The sequence below is a fragment of the Euprymna scolopes genome, chromosome 11 (assembly GCF_053919585.1).
Source record: "Euprymna scolopes isolate OS-2025 chromosome 11, ASM5391958v1, whole genome shotgun sequence".
In the NCBI taxonomy this organism is placed as follows: Eukaryota; Metazoa; Mollusca; class Cephalopoda; order Sepiida; family Sepiolidae; genus Euprymna; species Euprymna scolopes.
In genome coordinates this window covers 20,893,236-20,913,014 of record NC_136492.1, presented here as the reverse complement: position 1 = coordinate 20,913,014, position 19,779 = coordinate 20,893,236, and the positions used below count along the sequence as shown (strand labels likewise).

At 32.8% G+C, this 19,779-nt stretch overlaps 1 protein-coding gene across 1 annotated transcript in view; it reads left to right on the top strand.

The window, feature by feature from the left end:
* LOC145287800 (diphosphoinositol polyphosphate phosphohydrolase 1-like) overlaps positions 1–19,779 on the top strand; it is a 567,419-nt gene that overhangs the window by 489,509 nt on the left and 58,131 nt on the right. Inside the window, exon 3 of the mRNA XM_080135643.1 lies at positions 4,426–4,510. Within this exon, the coding sequence (XP_079991769.1) occupies positions 4,426–4,510 (85 nt within the window). The remainder of the gene's footprint in view (positions 1–4,425; positions 4,511–19,779) is intronic.

Here is a 19,779-nt window from a genome sequence, read left to right as displayed (position 1 = left end):
AGAAAAATAAATAAATAAATAAATAACACTAGAGAGAGTTTGAAAGCTTATGAGAAACCACCCTTGAATTTCCTCCGCCTCTTTGTACAGGGGTTTGTTAGGATACCCTGACATGAGCATACGTCGCCTTAGAAGTGAACCCTGACCAAATATTCAAATAAAAATAACACAGTATTTGAAGCTCAAATAGGGTCTCTTCAGGTTAGGATTTGCTCTGGTTCACATAAGGAAATTAATTTTGCACCTTCTCTTAATGATGCTATCATAAGTAACAAAAAGTAAACAACAACCCTTGGCCTTCGGGTCAAGATCAAAGTGTAGTATCTGTTCTTCAGATGCTGCACTTCAATTTCTTGTTCTCTGTCAGTGGAGGAGAAATCCTTCATGACTGAGACAATTTTTATTTTTGTTCCTTTTCTCCACGTTAAAAAACGACCCTGGTGTCTAACTCTGTCCCGTGGGGAGACATTGTAAATAGGAACAAAAAGTAAACTGGACCAGCTCGATTTGGGCCATGGAATCCAAGCAAAAGTATCAATACGTCCATTGATGTATGTTAGGGACAACCATTGTAATTTGTTGTAATATGTTCATGTATGTGCTTGTATAAATAAAATCCCCTCAGCATGACTATGGAGCACCTTCTCCTAGTCATGTTATCACAAATAACAGCATTAAGCTGGATACTCGACTGAATTCTTGTTCTGAAATTATGCAAAACCAAGCAAAGAATAGAAGTTAATGAAACTACAACACAGTAAAATGGTCCATTGGAGAAACAGGGCTTTATGTTGCGAGAGAAACAGTCATATTTGTGAGTGATTTTTTTTTTTCAAGGGCTACTAGAAATAATGAAACGCTTATCTTTTGGCGTGTGTGTGTGTGTGTGTGTGTGTGTGTGTGTGTGTGTTTCACCAACAATCTTCCAAAGCTCATTAATGAGTAAAAAAATGTTTTTTCAGTCTTTTATTCAAAAAAAAATTTTTTTTGATTATTTAAATAATAAAAGCTTAATAGAACAATATACACGTTTTTTTTTTGTTTTCTTTTTTTTAATGAAGGCGTGTAAAAAAAACAAAAAAAAACACCTTAAGACATTCAAATGTTTATACCTTCAACATAAAATTTGGAGCATATTTAGAATTACACTTATTCAAAAACTACAGAAAAATCTTTATGGTGTAGGTACTTGTCACGGAACGAAGATGTCATATTCCAAAAATCACATGAGTTTGGCTAGTAACTTTTCTATTTGGCTAGTAAACGAAAACGTTTAGTTGTCAAAGGTCAACTAAAGATAAATTTGTCCATAGGGTCCTGCATAATCACATTGGATCACTGAAGTTAAGCAATGTTGAGTCTGGTAAGTACCAGAGGGGTGACCATTTAGGAATAGCCTTGAGAGAAGAAAATTATTCTTCACTGCTAATATGAGGATACCTCCCCTACTAGTACCCTGACTAAATATTCACACCGAAGCCCAAATGAAATTCCACGGAAAAGCTATACACTGGTTCATATTCGCAATGGTGCGTTTTTTTTTTTTTTCTATTGATACTACACAAGACCAGATGAATCCTGGTTCTGGAATTCTGCAAAAACAAAAAAAGGCCACAAGAAAAATCTAATATATAAACGGCTATATGTCTGTTTGTCTCCATATTTTCAAACTCTATCTCTTCCGAAACTAAAAGTTGCTGAGCAGCGCTAGGGGCCTCAAATGATTGGATTTCTTACAGACCATTTTTTTTTTTTTTTTTTTTTTTTGGTTAAAATTGTTTTTAAGGGGTCAAAAAGGGGTAAAAATTGAAAAAAATCATTAGATTTTGTACATTCATCAGTTTGTTTTTAATCAGTTCATATGCGTGTCACGTTGGTACAGTGGTAACGTCACCAGCTTTGAATGCTACAGTTTTGCTTTTGATTCTAGCTGATGGCACCCAAATACTTTTTATTTCTTTACTTTTGAAATCACAACTCTATCATAAATATATATAAAATCTGGATAAATTAAAATATCGTATTTAAGCGTATTTTATGCCTAGACAAATCTGCCACCACTTATCCGCCCCCCCCCCCTTTGGGGAGAAGAAAAAAATTATTCTTCAATGCTTTACTGACTCAAGGTAGAGGAAGACGTATTATTTGTATTATTCAAATTGCTGTACTAATCTTGAATTGTGATGTTCCCAACGTTTCGACCCTCTGAACTTTTTTAACAGTATCTTGCTGCAACGCGACAACCTCCGGGTAGATAGCTGGATTAAATAAAGGCTTATGTTGAAAATTCCATACAAATTTCCAAGTTCGACACCAAGATCTACAACTTCGGCAAAAAGTACTCGAAGAAGATCAGAGTTAGCATTTGTCGAAACATTATGACAAAAAAACACTCACAGTGTAGACAGTAGCTCTAATTTTTTATGCATTTTTATCTCTCTAAATAAAGCAGTAGATATATACATGTGTGTGTGTGCTTAACCAATAAACTCTTAAACTACTGGTCACATAACACTGAAATTACCAGGAAAATTTAAATTAATATTCGGATATCTATGTATCTCATAAAGAAAGTAATATTAGCTTTCTTTAAGCTTTTTTTAAGAAGGAGCCCTATTTGATCTCTGAGAACTCATTGAAGTGTAATGAAAATTACACACACGCATATACACCAAATCCTTGGCTTAAATTGCACCAAATATTGAGGCTATTGATTTGATTTTATTCTCTTTGCAAAACTCAATCATTTTCTGCAAAACCAAAAGCGAAAATTTTCTACTACAAAACAATCAAACCAAACACCATGAATAAATATTTGAGCATAAAAAGATTTACCAAAATGACCAGATTCGGCATTAAATAACTTGGAAAGGTTTGATATGCTGTAAAAAACAAAACCAATCGTACGCATGTACACACACATATACATTTACACGTATGTGCACATGCACACATATACGTTTACACATATGCACACACACACATACATTTACACATATGCACACATATACATTTACACATATGCACACATATATACATTTAGACATATGCACACACACACACACACATATATATATACATTTACACATATGCACACATATATACATTTACACATATGCACACACACATATATGCATATGCACACACACACACACAGTTACACATGCGCACTGCGCACACACACATAAACATTTACATATGCACACACACACATACATTTACACATGCACACACACAAACATTTACACATATGCACACACATACATACATTTACACATATGCACACACACACACACATAAACATTTACACTGATGCACACACACCTTGTTTCCATGGTTATTGATTTGTGATTTCTTTCTTGTTGACTTTATCATATTTTTCTTCATTTTTCTCGTTTCAATGGAGAAATAGAATCAAAACCTAACGATTTAAAGTTGTTTCTAATTCATTTCACAATGATGTCTGCGAAGGATATGTTTTCCTTGTCTAAAAGGAATTGGTTTTTAGTACTGCTTGGAAATCTTCAATATTGACGAGGAATTGGTTTTGTCAAGATGTCAGAGAAACGGCTTACGGTTCAGCTGCTGAAGATTATGAGTCTTCTGGGAACTAACCCATTTAACACAATAGAGTATTTGCTGATGGGCTGATAGATCAAGGTTCAAATCTCAGTCAAGTCATAAAAAAGACTTAAAATATTGTGATGCAAATGTAACGTAACATGCAGCTGCAGCTGAGATTGAACTCACTACACGAGTTTGTAGTTCAAATCTTGTCCGTAGTTGAATACTTGATGTTTCGCCAGGGCTGTCAATGGTATTTTTTTATTATGACACCATCACTAGATGGGTTGTCTACCACGACTTAAGAGAGGCTATCTACCCTCGAGAGAAGGGTAGACCAGACCAGTTTCCCAACCTGGTATTTTACCTTGCGGTACATACAGCACCTTGCCTTCCAAAATGGTCACCCATCTGCTACTGGCCAGGTCAATATTACTTAACTTCGGTGATCTGGCGAGAACCGGTGTGTCAGTGTGATTGTGCCGTATTGTACTTAGTGCCTCCTTGTTAAGAATCATTATATCCTGTTGGCTGACTGGACAAGGACATGCTACCTCCATGGATTAAATAAAAGGTTCTGTTTGAAAATTCTATGCAGATTTCTGAGTTTGACAGAAACGTTCCTGAGTTCAACAAGATACACTTGAAGAAGATCGAAGGTTACATTGACTGAAACGTGAAAATGACACTCGAGATGAGAACAGTAGCCTGAAGATTCCAAATAATACAAATAAGCTTTTTCTTCTCTTAAGTTAAGACGGAAGTTCTTTGATTCTTTTCCTCTTTTTTTTTTTTTTTATTTTTCAATACCTAAATTAACATTAATGATTATTAATTTATGATTTTTTTTTTCTTTGACAGAATATTGATAAAAAACACCGGACGTCGGTGTTTGCTTTCACAGTGACAGAACTCTTAGAAGAATGGGAAGAAAAAAGAAATTTAGGTGAGTTTTTTTGTTTTTGTTTTTTTATAACTTTCTATTACTGTAAACATAGGAACGGTGTCTTGCTCTTACTGGTAAGAAGTTGGTGAGTTTTTTTTTTTTTGGGGGGGGGGGTTCAATTTTCTATTATTGTTAATAATATGCTCAATTCTTCTTTACGGTTACAAATGTTGGACAGTAAGGAAGGTGGCTGAAAGTCGTTTGGAAGCAGCGGAGATATAGCTTATGGTTTTCTACAAATCTGATGGACAGAAAGGAAGTTATGCGTAAGGCAGAGTACAGCAGATCACTATTCAATACCGTCTATGCCAGACAGTTAAAATTCTTCGGCCATTTAATGTGCCCGGATGGAAAAAAGAGCTTGATGTTAGGAAAAAATAGCAGAGGAAGACAATGAACAAAAGTTCACTGACAGTCTCAACAGGGTTACTCCAAACAGGACTATAAATCTCATCATAAAGACCGAATACAAAGGAGAGCCATGATCATCGATGTCTGCAATAACAACCTGATACCTGAAGAAGATTATTATTACCATAAGGATGGCGTCTTGCTCCTACTGCTGCCTCAACGATAAAAAGGATTTCTACCTTCAGTACTTATTAAACAATAGAAGAAAACGGTATGTTGCTCCTGCTGCTTTTTTCAAAGATTAAAAAAAATTTAGCATAGTAAAAAAAAAAAAAAAAAAAAAAAAAAGGAACGTTTCCGGCCAGCCACTCAATCAGTAGACTTTTTTTTAGTTATAGTCAGTTAATGTACTTCCTAATTTCCGGCATATCGCTGCCGGAAGTAGTGACAAGGCAAATCAGTTCTTTCGTTTTTTTTTTTTCTCTCACACTTACATCTCCCTGTGCATGTAATATATTTTTTTTATTACCTTTTTTCGATTTTTCTTTCTTTTTTTATTTGATAAGCATTGAAAAGTTTTTTTTTCAGTCTTATTTTAATTAAGAATTATTGAAATTATTTTTTTTTAAAGAATTATTGAAAACGCTTCTTTAAATCTTTTGAATTAATGAATTATTTAATTAATGAAGTTATTTTCATTTCAGTAATTTCATTTGTTATTTTGATTTCAATGATTTTATTTTTATACTTTCATAAACATATTTTTATTATATAAATTCAAATAAAAACTTTTATTTAAAAAAATTTTTTAAACTTATTTATTTTTATAATTTCATAAACATATTTCTTATAAAAAATTTAAATAAAATAAAAACTTATTTCTTTAATTTTGTTATTAAAAGTGCAAATAAAAACTATTTGTATTATTTTTATCTGTATAATTTTGTTCATTTTTATTGTATATTTTTCAATAATGTCTTTTTCTTCTGTTTTATTTCAATAAGTGACTTCACAATAGAAATATTGAAGAACAATAAAAGTGAAGGAACTGATTTGCCTTGTCACCGCTTCCGGTAGCGCTATGCTGGAAGTTAGTAAATGTATTAGCTGACTATAACCACTTTTTGTTAGTCAGCCTTATAATCCTTTCCTCCCCTAATGAGCTATTTGGTTACCCTGTTTGGAATCTAGAAGCTTGAATGCTGACGTTGGTGTCTCTTTCAGGTTTGGCTTGTCTTGAAGTGATTCTACCTTTTTTTTATTATTTCATTATTAGTAGTTCCTACCATCAATCGGCTTCATGCCTTGTCTGAAGTGACTTCCATAAAATCAAAATAACTCTTTTTATATCTATGAATATGTTCAATAAGATTTTATTTTTACGACTGAGTGACCACTCATCAAGGCCAAGAGCCACTAAAGGATAAGGATTAATGATTCCCATCAAAAAGATGAGGAACACTATAAAGTACTGGCGTAGATCAATGGTATGAGCTTTGTTTCATTACTTATGGAGCAATTTATGACAAGAATTTATTAATGCTGGATTTGAAGATAACCATGTAATCTGACGGGAAGTAGTCCACTTTCAACTTTCCTTTACAGGGAAGAACCAGGGATTGAAACTCAGTCGAACATCTGTTGTGGAAATGGTGTAGGGAGAAGAGAACATCCCACACTAAATTTCAAAATTTTGCAATTTGTTAAGACAAGACTTATAACCATTTCCTTCCCTATTGGACTCTTGAAGAGTAGCCTGTTTGGAGTTCAGCGAATTGATCGCTGGTGGTGTGGTCTCTTTCAGGCTTGGCTCATCTAAAAACTAGCAGGTAATGAAGGTAGTGAAAGATGTGTCTGGGTAATTCCTATTTCAGTCACGTAAATTATCTAGAGTTCAAAGAACACAATGACTGCCAGCTTTGTATTCATGCAAGAAGCCAAATTTTCTTCCTTTTCTTCTCTTCACCAACAATAGGGAAGACGTTTGCTCTTAATATCATCAGCAGCAGTCATTCTACTTTTTCACCTTCACCACCAACAAAGATGGTTGTTTTTAGTATTAGTAGTAATAGTTGTTTATTCTTATCCTCACCAACAACAGATATGATTGCTTTTAGTATTCGTAGTAGCAGTAGTTCTTCCTTCTCTTCCCCAACAATAGGGAAGACGTTTGCTCTTAATATCAGCAGTAGTACTCATCTTACTTTTTTTCCTTCGCCAACAACAAAGATGGTTGCTTTTAGTATTAGTAGTAGCAGTAGTTCTTCTCTTCACTGACAACAGTCCAAAAAACAAGATAAATCGACACCTGTTCAAAACCCCCGTGGACGATATGAAGTCTAAACTCGAACTGATCTTTGAGTGAAAGTCTCACCTTTTTTTTTCAGCTATTCTGAACTGCCAACAGTACCTACTTTGCATAGCTACAATCCTTGCTTCCAAATCAAACGGTTCTTGCCAGCATGAAACCACTGTTTCCTTGCCACAGTCTTTTCCATAAAAATAATATTATAGCATCTGTTCTTTAGAATTGTCTGATCTATTCCCTGCTTCCTATGATTCCTAGTATTGTCTGAAGATAGCGGTTTCAATTCTATCTAAGTCGGCCAGAGAATTAGTTGGCCAAAACGTGATGAGGCAACAACTATGGAAGGCAGTAATTACTGAAATGATACGTATGCATAGATGATAATTTCATTGTTATAAAACAAAAACTACCCCCCCCTCCAATCACAAATTCCACTTATTTTTATCGCAAGAAATAGATGATTATGACGCAACTTGATGGTGTTTATATTATTTGGATTCTGCGGACTACTGTTCTCATCTTGTGAGTCATTTTCACAACGTTTCGGTCAATGTAACCTCCGACCTTCTTCAGGCGTATATTTTCAAACTCAGAAATTTGGATGGAATTCAAATGGAATCCTTTATTTATTTCACGGGGGTAGCATGCTCTCGTTCCATCAGCCATGACTGGATAGAGGTTCTAAGTAATTCGCACTGAGAGCTGAACCTTCAACCTTGAGGAAAATATTACTTTTTACAATTGATTTTTCTGCGCAATGGGTCCTTGCAGACTGAAGGTTGAAGGTTCATTTCTCAGTATGAGCGACTGAAAAACACAGTTGCGAATGATTTAGGACTTCTATCCAGTCATGGCTGATGGAATAAGAACATGCTATCCCCGTGAAATAATTAAACATCCTTAGTAAAAATGGTTTTGTGAAACGAACTGGATTTGAACTTGGAACACCCAGATCGTCAGTTCGTGTCATTAACCACTTGACCACCTCCTGAATCTTAGATAGCAAACAATGAATAAACAGGAGTCATTCTCTTATCTCTTTCTCCTTTAGTGAAATAATGGAATACATAAACTTCTTGTGTTTCTGTGAAAAACAGTCAATTTGGTTTTACCGAGTTATAATCATGTCGGCACTCTTTTAAAAATTATTTATCGTCTATTGCAGCAACGAAACACCTATGAAACTCTCGGCGGGAAGAAACCTTTATCTGCTCTTTGCAGATGCGTCTTCTCCTGCCCTGCTTATCTATTAGCTCTGGATACATCTTTTCACTGACTCATAAATGATTTCTATTTACGGGTGGGATGGAAAGGCATAATAGTGTCCAACTTGGAATCGGCAGTTATCAATTACTAGCTGTTCTTGTCCTTTTTTTTCTTTTCCTTTTTTCTTTTCCTTTTTTCTTTTCCTTTTTTTCTTTTCCTTTTTTTCTTTTCCTTTTTTTTCGAAGAGGAGGAGGTGTAACGTTGTACACTTGTACACACGTTACGGCCTCGGTCGCAAAATGGACAAAACAACAGGAAATAACTCCAACTCGCTTTTTGGTTTGTACAACGACATTTATTTCTACATTGTTACAGCCATGACGTCACCGACGTAATGTAGAACGTTCTCCACGTCTCTTCCGAGATTTCAAGCGTTACATCCTCTTTTCCCAGGTCTTTGTCTTTCTCGTTTTTTATAGCCCCCCCCCTCACCCCCACCAGTAATGTCACTTCTCATGCATTTACCTATGCTACAGAGATAATGTTTAACAAGATGGTTTCCTGGAAGTGAACAGATACATTTGGATTCAAAGTTTGGAATGCCTATTTCTAGTGGCAAGACATTTTATAGGATATCTCCAAATTATGCTAATCTGGATTTTTGAATTTTTCAAAATCTTATTCTGCGAAAATTACTTATTGAAAATTTAAAAAAAAATTTTTTATTCATTCAGTTTGAGTTTTTTTTTTCTTTCTTTTTCTTTTTTGGTTATAGTCAAGATTTTCTGCTATTTTTGACTTCCGGTTTCTGTTGTTGGATAATGTAAATATGGGCAAGAGGACGAGAAAGCCATTCTTAACATCAGGAAAGGAGGGGGGGTCTTTCACGTTATCTCAGCTAGATAATCACTAATAAAAAAGGACCATATCTTGCTTGTCACCATCATCCTGTCTGCAGGGCAGAAGCAAGAAGTCAAAAAGACCAGAAAATCTTGACTATAACCTTTTTTTTTTTTTTATTATTATTTTTATTCGCAGTTAGTTTCATTTATGTTGACTGTAAAAATTAAAACAGCAGAAATTTTATGCTTATTCTGATTTAACTAGCAAGGCCACCCGGCATTTCACAGGAGGCAGAGTTCACAAAAATAGAATGGGGGGGGTATATGAGTTCTTTTAAAACGCTGCTCTCTCTTTCTGGCAACTGGCTCAATAGAAAGAAAGCTCCACAAAAAAAAAAAAAAGGAGCACTCAAGAACAGACACAAAAATAGCCATTTCCTCACTGGTGGGAGCACAACAGGCAATAAACCCACACTCCACCATTTTTAGAGCAAGTGATGTTTGGCAAGATGGAAGCAAACAGATAAATTTTGATTTAAAGTCAAGAATTGTCTGTTTCTAGCGATGTGCCATTTTACTCGGATATCTGACAATGAGACAGGCTACAGGTAAAAATGGATTCAGGCCTTAGTTTTCTCACTTTGAAAATTATTATCTTACTAAATGGTTTGGTAAAATTCGCTACTCGAAATATTTGGAACTAAAATTTGGCGCAGTGGATAGAGATGTTGAGTCTCTACAGTCCACGTGCACATTGTCTGAAGATAGCGGTTTCAATCCTACCCAAAGCAGGCCAGACGATTAATTTGCCAAAACGTGGTGAGACAACAACAACTATGGAAGGCAGTAATTACTGGGGATACAATTACCAGCATTTCTATCCCTTTGCAGTTAACCACGTGAAGAAGGCCAGGGGATGAGTTGGCCGAAACATGGAGAAACAACAATAACTATAAAAATGAGAATAACAGTCTGCAAAAAAAAAAAAAAAATGAATACACAAATTATGAAACCTCATCTCAAAGGATTAAAAAAAAATTGAATAAATAAAATATGTTAAGTTACCGATGCAGAATGATTGATATTTTGTTCCAATTTGCTGCTGCATATCTACCTGATCGCAGAGACGTTATAAAGTACATAATTATAGATAACAAATTAATAAATTAGTAATAAATAAATCGTAGCCATTACAAGACTTATTTTGATGCAAGTAGTTCGAATTAAGTTGTCTCTTCCTTTACTTATCAAATATGACGGATCAGGACACAACATTCTTGTATCATAAAATTTTATTTTCTTAGTTTAAAAAAGAAAACCCTACTTGATCATTTTACATAGGTTTTGGAATATGACATTTCCGTTCTGTGATGATTACTAGGGCTAGGACAACAGCATATTCTTTTCATTGTTTTGACTCTCGAATGTGTATTGTCACAGGAAAAAAGGGCATAATGCAGAAGTGACCATCCCCCCCCTCTCTCTCTTTTTAAATTCATTTTGAATATCTATCGGCTAGACACCCCCACACCACCTCATTGCTACCGAGACCTGTGATAACCAAATATCCACGCGTCTACCCATAAAAGGAAGCGAGTTAGACACCCCATCGCCATTCCCCCCTTCCCACCGAGTGATTCGTCAAAAACACGCGCCAAGGTCACGAGGAGAAACCACCTAGAAATCCCACCTCCACCCCAAATGGAGCAGCGTGCGGATAAAAAAGGAGGAGGAAAAGAAAAACACATTTTGGCGGGAGTGGCGTGCACGGAAAAAAAAGCGGTTTAAAAAAAGGAATGGAGCTGATCACATCGTCGAATGAATGTCGATAAAAAAAATGCGACAGACACCAGCCAACATGAACGTTATCCCTGGAGCTGAAAAGGGAATTTATCAGAACTACAAAATTACCTTGGTTCGAGATATGGGAAGGAGACCTGAACGTCGATGGTTGAGAAACAAGCAAGAAAGAAATAGGAGGGAAGACAAGTGGACAAGCGAACTTCGAAGGATATCGACTTGCGCGTCAGCAAAATGAGACTGCCTCACATTATAACATCAGAACATTGAATTTTGTCAGATACCTAATCATCGGTTGAATGCTCACCCTGACAGTTAAGTACTATTCAATATTCCCCTCCCTCCCCCCTTATCTCACAAATGTCGACTTGCTGGGCTGAACAGTTTTCTTTAGTGTTGCCCCCCCCCCCCACTTTTGCCCCGTTGGACACTGTCTGTATGTTTTCTTATTATTATTTTCTTCTAATATTTTGTCTTGATTATAGAATTTTTAATGCACAATAAATGACGTGCGTATAATATATATACATCCGTGTTGTTCCGTTATTCATTGCCTGATATTTCATCAACCGTGAATCTTATAAGGAAATTCCACGTCGGAAGTACTATCCTGAACCTGGGTAAGTGCTACTTGGTTGTGATAATTTTACAGCCGGCACATACATCATTTTTTATTTTACGATACGTTTCGAGGATAAATTCCCTTTTGGGATTTTTCAACCGGGACGTATTGTCACAGTATCCGTTGATATCTTATATGCTTTTCTATAGAGTGATTTGTTCTCAGTTGATTAACTGTCTAACTGGGTCGGATATATACTCGAGAGTCAAAACAATCAAAAGAATATGATGTTATTATACCCCTTTACGTACATCTTAAAGATTTTTCTTTATTTTTGCTTTTTACTTAGCTTGAACTCTGGGCTTGAACCAGTTTTTTTTTTTTTCTTTTTTTTTTCTTTTTTTTTTCTTTTTTTGATTAATACTGGTTTGCAATTTCCAATTTCAGTTATGACCGTTATGATGAAGGGATTGTTTTTTATTTCATCAAAAAAACGGATAAAATGAGTTATAAAAAAGAAGGGTTTCTTTTTTTGGGGGGAGGGGAGACAAAACTCATAATTGTTATTATTATTATTATTATTGGAAAAATAACTAGCAGAACTCGTGGAAGTTCTATGGAATGAGAAATATATTTATTCAAGAAATATGTTTTGATAAAGATGATATTTTTCTGGATAATGCAAAAATTAAGTTTTTTTAATTTTTTTTGGGGGGGGGCAGTAAAATTAGTAACACACAGCAAATATGAGTTTATTAACATTTCTATAAAAATAATGTCTATTGTATTTTAAATAAAGAACTGACCCAAATGAGATAAATTAATAAATACTTATACATACTCAGAAAGTAATATTGTGCTACATAGTTCAATACAAATAATAAAATCACATTGTTAGAGACAACCTTTAATTTATTCCTTCAGTCTAGCACCCCTTAATAGACAATGTTCATTTTATTTGCTCTGTTTCTTTGGAATGTTTTTTTTTTCTTGTTTTTTTTTTTTTTTTGTTTTTTGTTTTTTTTTACATAACGTTTCACTTACTTTTTTCTTTGGTGAAGAACCGATGCATATCGAAATTAGTATGAGTTCCTTTCTCACACCAGTACAACAATGATTGTATATCAGTATAATGATATTCAAAAATCAGGCTAGGTCTAAAGAAGGTCACGCTCATATTCTTGATCAGGATTGCCAGATTAGCATTTTTAATATCAAATTTTGTGAGTTTGGACTCTTTTACGCAGTTTGGCTTTCAAAAATTGTATTTGGCCTTTTCAAAGTGTAACGTACAGACTAAGTAAGGAAGGAATGAGCAAAATATTATAAATTTCAGTTTATTTGGGGTATTTTAAAGGGATTTTAGGAGCACAAGCCTCATATTTGACAATTCCAATACGTCAAATTTGCATTTTTAGTAATTATTGGAGGGGGGGGGCAGTTTTGCCCGGTCTTAAAATACGCTTAAATACGATATTTTAATTTGTCCAGATTTTGTATATATTATTATTGAATCGTGATTTTAAAATAAAAAAAAAAAATTGGGTGCCATCAACTAGAATTGAAACCGAAAGCAAAACTGTAGCATTCAAAGCTGGTGACGTTACCACTGTACCAACGTGACATGCATATGAACTGATTAAAAATTAAAAATAAACTAAGATGAATGTAAAAATGTATTTTTTAAATTTTGATCCATTTTTGACCCCTTAAAGACTATTTAAAGACCCATAAAAGAGCGGTACATAAAAAAAATCAATCATTTGAGGTTCCTATCGATGCTCTGCAACTTTTAATTTCAGAAGAGATAGTTTGAAAATATGGAGACAGACAGACATATAGCCTTTTATATATTAGAGTAGACAAAAATTCAGTAAGTTTGCATGAATTCTAATTTCTTCTAAAGCTACCTTAAGCTTAAGCTTTAAAATTTAGACATTTTCTAAAATCCAAATCATGCAATGTATTTTGATCAAAACTGAACTCAGGATTATAGACTTTAATAGGTTTAATATCATTATATATTATTGATTTTAAATTTAATAACATTATATATTATTGGTTTTAAATTTAATAACATTATATATTATTGGTTTTAAATTTAATAGCATTATATATTATTGGTTTTAAATTTAATAGCATTATATATTATTGGTTTTAAATTTAATATCATTATATATTATTGGTTTTAAATTTAATAGCATTATATATTATTGGTTTTAAATTTAATAGCATTATATATTATTGGTTTTAAATTTAATAACATTATATATTATTGGTTTTAAATTTAATAACATTATATATTATTGGTTTTAAATTTAATAGCATTATATATTGGTTTTAAATTTAATAACATTATATATTATTGGTTTTAAATTTAATAACATTATATATTATTGGTTTTAAATTTAATAACATTATATATTATTGGTTTTAAATTTAATAGCATTATATATTATTGGTTTTAAATTTAATAGCATTATATATTATTGGTTTTAAATTTAATAGCATTATATATTATTGGTTTTAAATTTAATAACATTATATATTATTGGTTTTAAATTTAATAGCATTATATATTATTGGTTTTAAATTTAATAACATTATATATTATTGGTTTTAAATTTAATAACATTATATATTATTGGTTTTAAATTTAATAGCATTATATATTATTGGTTTTAAATTTAATAGCATTATATATTGGTTTAAAATTTAATAACATTATATATTATTGGTTTTAAATTTAATAACATTATATATTATTGGTTTTAAATTTAATAGCATTATATATTATTGGTTTTAAATTTAATAGCATTATATATTATTGGTTTTAAATTTAATATCCTTATATATTATTGGTTTTAAATTTAATAACATTATATATTATTGGTTTTAAATTTAATAGCATTATATATTATTGGTTTTAAATTTAATAACATTATATATTATTGGTTTAAAATTTAATAACATTATATATTATTGGTTTTAAATTTAATAACATTATATATTATTGGTTTTAAATTTAATAACATTATATATTATTGGTTTAAAATTTAATAACATTATATATTATTGGTTTAAAATTTAATAACATTATATATTATTGGTTTTAAATTTAATAACATTATATATTATTGGTTTTAAATTTAATAACATTATATATTATTGGTTTTAAATTTAATAGCATTATATATTGGTTTTAAATTTAATAGCATTATATATTGGTTTTAAATTTAATAACATTATATATTATTGGTTTTAAATTTAATAACATTATATATTATTGGTTTTAAATTTAATAGCATTATATATTATTGGTTTTAAATTTAATAGCATTATATATTATTGGTTTAAAATTTAATAACATTATATATTATTGGTTTAAAATTTAATAACATTATATATTATTGGTTTTAAATTTAATAACATTATATATTATTGGTTTTAAATTTAATAGCATTATATATTCTTGGTTTTAAATTTAATAGCATTATATATTCTTGGTTTTAAATTTAATAGCATTATATATTATTGGTTTTAAATTTAATAGCATTATATATTATTGGTTTTAAATTTAATATCATTATATATTATTGGTTTTAAATTTAATATCATTATATATTATTGGTTTTAAATTTAATAACATTATATATTATTGGTTTTAAATTTAATAGCATTATATATTATTGGTTTTAAATTTAATAGCATTATATATTATTGGTGTTAAATTTAATAGCATTATATATTACTGGTTTTAAATTTAATAACATTATATATTACTGGTTTTAAATTCAATAACATATGTTATTGGTTTTAAATTTAATAAGGGGACATAAAACTCTTCTGTTAATGAAATTTATTTGACTCATCTTGACCACATGCATTCTATTATTTTTATACGTGGTTTCATGATTTGTTTATTCATTGTTTTTGCGGACTGTTATCCTCATCCTTAAGAAGAAGAATGCCAGAGGATGAGTTGGCTGAAACGTGGTGAAACAACACCAAAAATTATGAGGATGACGTTAACAATCTGCAAAACAATGAATACTCGTGCATACTAATTAAAGGGTCTAGGAAAAATACCTTAAAGAAAGAAACTTTAATTGATTCAGCTTTAGTATTGTAGGGAACTGATCCTGGTTCTAAGTTTTTTTTTCCCCCTTGATTGTGTCTGATAAAATATTAAGAATTTATTACCATCGAGGCTCCAACAGCATGAAGAATATCTAGGATTACCAAGATGTCCCTTAAAAGTAGCGTAAGAACTAATTTTTTATTGTCTCATGTAATGCATGTAGAATTGCGTAGTATCAACACTCCTGTATGGATCGGAATGCTGGAGAGTGATAGAAGCAGATTTCATCAAGCTTTGATCCTTCCACACCATCTGCCTTCAACGAATACTGAGGATATTCTGGCCTGAGAAGATCTTCAATGAAGACCTACTAAGGAGATGCCATCGAGAAGATATTGGCCTAATCATCAGAAAACGGAGATGGAGATGGATTGGGCATGTTCTCCGGAAAGACCCACAATTAAGAACAGCACTACACTGGAAGGCCGGTGGAAAGGGAAAGGAAAGCTATGCAGGATTCTTGAGGTTCACTGGCTAGGCTGGCTCAGGATAGGCGGAGATTGAGGGAGTTTGTTTGCTTCCCAACATATATATATATATATAAGCTTTTATGCAGCACAAAGTTAAGAAGATATATATATATATATATATATATATATATATATATATATATATATATAACTTGTATGAATGCTGGTGGCCAAAGCCGAGAGGACGTTTCCAACAGAATGAGAGAGGACCTTAACCCCAGATGGAAAAAGGAAGAGAGGAAGGCCGAGAGCAACTTGGAGAAGAACGGTGGAAAGGGAGAGGAAAGCTATGCAGCATTGTTGGGGTTCACTGGCTAGGCTGGCTCAGGATAGACGGAGGTGGAAGGGATTTGTTGCTGCCCAACATACCATTGCGTGTAATCGTTGATGATGATAAAATACTCTTGAACAGTTGCCAACATCTCAAGTGAAATTGTTTCTATATTGTACATGGCACGTTCCAAAAGTAATGCATCCGACTTTTATTCCGCCTGAATGGATCAGAGGGGATTGCAAATAGCATTGTTATGGTGGCTGAACTTATGCATCCATGGCCTGATAGTTTCATCTCTCTGTTGCAGATATTGATGGTGTGAGACTCTTAAGAACGAACCCCTGTCATGGCCGTGCGTCAAAAAGCAGAGATGTGCCATTGAATTCTTCCATGCAGAAAAAATTGAACCGATCAACATTCACCAGTGCCTGTTGAATGTTTACGAAGTTGATGCAGTTCATGTCAGCACAGTTGGAAGATGGGGTCATCAATTTTAGAGTGACGAAAAATGTGAGTGAGAAAATACATTCCAGACGTCCCTGCACAGTCATCACCCGATCGCTGGCAAAAATGCATTGAAAACAGTAGTATCTATGTAAAAAAAAAAAAAAAAAAAAAAATTGGCGAACATAATGGTTGCTCATTTTAATGGTACCACTTCCGTTTTCGTAGCTATTCAATTTTTTTTTTTAGTAAAAAAGATTAGAGGTATTACGTTTAACGAACCTTATAAATGTGTTAACTGTACTTGGGCTTAGCTTTTTTATTCTAATGATATATATGTTTAGAATATATGTTTAATATAGGAGCTATGAAATAAAGTTTATTCTAACAGTATGATAATAGATTGTAGTCTATGTGTTGATTAGTTAAGGTTTGCATAGTAGATGGTATCCTTATTAATTTTCTGATTTAAAAGGAAAAATACAAGTTATAAATAAATGTGATATATACATTTTTTTGTGTGTGGGTGGGGGGAGGCTTAACAAAAATCTCGTTCATTATTCAAAAGAAAAATTATAAATGAATGTTATTTATACAGTTTTTTTTTTTTGTGGTGGTGAGGGGGGCTAACAAAAGTTTCATTTATTCATCTTATGAATCTGAAGATTCTATTGTTGCCATTGGTTTCACTGATATCCTCCCAGTGTTCCATGATGGGTCCCAAAATAGAGCAGGCAGTCGATTGATCGACAGATAGAAAAGAATGGATGATTTCACTGATTTCAGTGACAATAAAAATATGGGATCGTGAAATTCGTTGATCATTATTCAATCCCGGACAATGTGGGGTCTCCATGCTAGTCTTTTATAAATGTCAACTTTAATTAAATGTGTTAACCGTACTTGGTCTTAGCTTTTTTTATTCTAATCTATCTATATATATATATACAAGGCAAAATGTGTGTGCGTGTGAGTATGTGTGTATGTCTGCCAAAAACTTTTGACACGGGCCACGGATTTTCACCAGATAGGTATCATTTTAAAGCTCCAACCTTCATCCGACAAACATCATCAGTTTTGTACAGGGAGGGGTGCCGAAAAAATCGTTCCTTCATTTTCTCTCATCCTGCTACTACGACAATGACGTCATGTTTGACCTAGAAAACGTTGACGTTAGTTTCAGCCACCTGCAAGTGTTTTTAAAGGTTTAATTTTATCCGTTATCAAGTGTATGTCTCTTTGGCGTAGAGGTAACATGTCGGGCATTTCTTTTCCGCCTTAGCCTCGATGCTTCGGGTTCGAGCCTGTCTTTCTACCTAAACTTTTTATTCTCTTTTTTTTTTAACGTTTGTTCGCTGTTTTGCTTTGTTTTGTGTTTTCCAATTTTTTTTAGCATCGTGATTTTTTTATAATATTAAAACAGTGTCACCCTCTCCTACATACACACCCTAAACACCCGAGCAACGCCGAGTACCCCCCGCTAGTGATATATATGTTTAGAATATATGTTTAATATAGGAGCTATGAAATAAGGTTTATTCTAGCAGTATGATAATAGATTGCAGTGCATGTGTTGATTAGTTAAGGTTTGCATAGTAGATGGTATCCTTATTAATTTTCTGATTTAAAAGGAAAAATACAAGTTATAAATCAATGTGATATATACAATGACTTAATAAGTCTTATTCATTTTTACATATGAATTAGAAGATTTTATTGTTGGCATTGGCTTGATGAATATCTTTGCAGCTAGAATCCTTTCTAGAAAAACATTGGTTCAGGCAGAACTTCATTGATCAACTGACCTTTCTTGCGTCAATGCATGCCAATCAACCATTCTTATCAAATATTTAGTCGCCTGTCAGCCACTGATGGATAATTTTCAGGAATTTCAATCCAGTCACGATCTGAAACGAGGCTAGCTGAAGGGATCACTCACGGAAACGCAGTGCACCCCTATTATTGAGACTCCTACTATGAACCCTGCAGAAAACAGTTTCACCACCCGTTCCCAACCTGCCTACGGCTCTTGCCTTGAAAAGGGTTCCAGGAGCATTGAAATCACTGATGGACTATAATAAAAAATAAAAATAAAAAATAAAAAAATTAAAAAAAAAAAAAAAGGGCTGAAAGAAACCTGGGAAGGAGGAGATGTGAACTAATACTACAAAAGCTTTATTCGCGTGCGTGTACTAACCCTACAAATTTTACTTTCTTGAGCCCATATGAAAACACAAATTTATTGGACGATGGAGATGTGGAGTTATTCATCTGGACTTATTTGTGTTTGTTTCTTTTTTTAGATGTTGATTGGCTTTGATGATATATTCTAACTCTTCTTGAACATATACCAAGTTTCAAGTTTGTAGACCACAAAATAACAGAGGAGTTTGGTAGAGACCATTCCTCAAACAGACAGACAAGATCACTTATATATATATATATATATATATATATATATATATGAACAAGTAGTTAATAAAACATGTTAAAAAACACTTTAAGAAGAGTTAAAAGCATATTCAATTTTCAAAAAGGAGACACAAATGAAGTGGATTGTCCTTAATCTGCGGAATCTCAAAATAAATACTTTCTTTCTCATCAGAGGGTAGGAATTAGCAAAATGCAGAATCGGATTTTGCTTGCAAAGTATTCAATGAAACTACATGTAGGGCTTACTTGGTAAAAGTTAAAACATAGTGAAGCAGAGGGAATGGGAGCGGGGAGAAAAATGATTTCACGTGAATGGATGGTCTGGTGAAGAGTAGAATATCCAATAACGGTAAAATCCAAGAAAAGTTGGTGAAAGTTCAGTATCCAGAAGTAAAAATCTGGAAGATATTTCGATGTCACCCAAAAGGCAAAATCCCG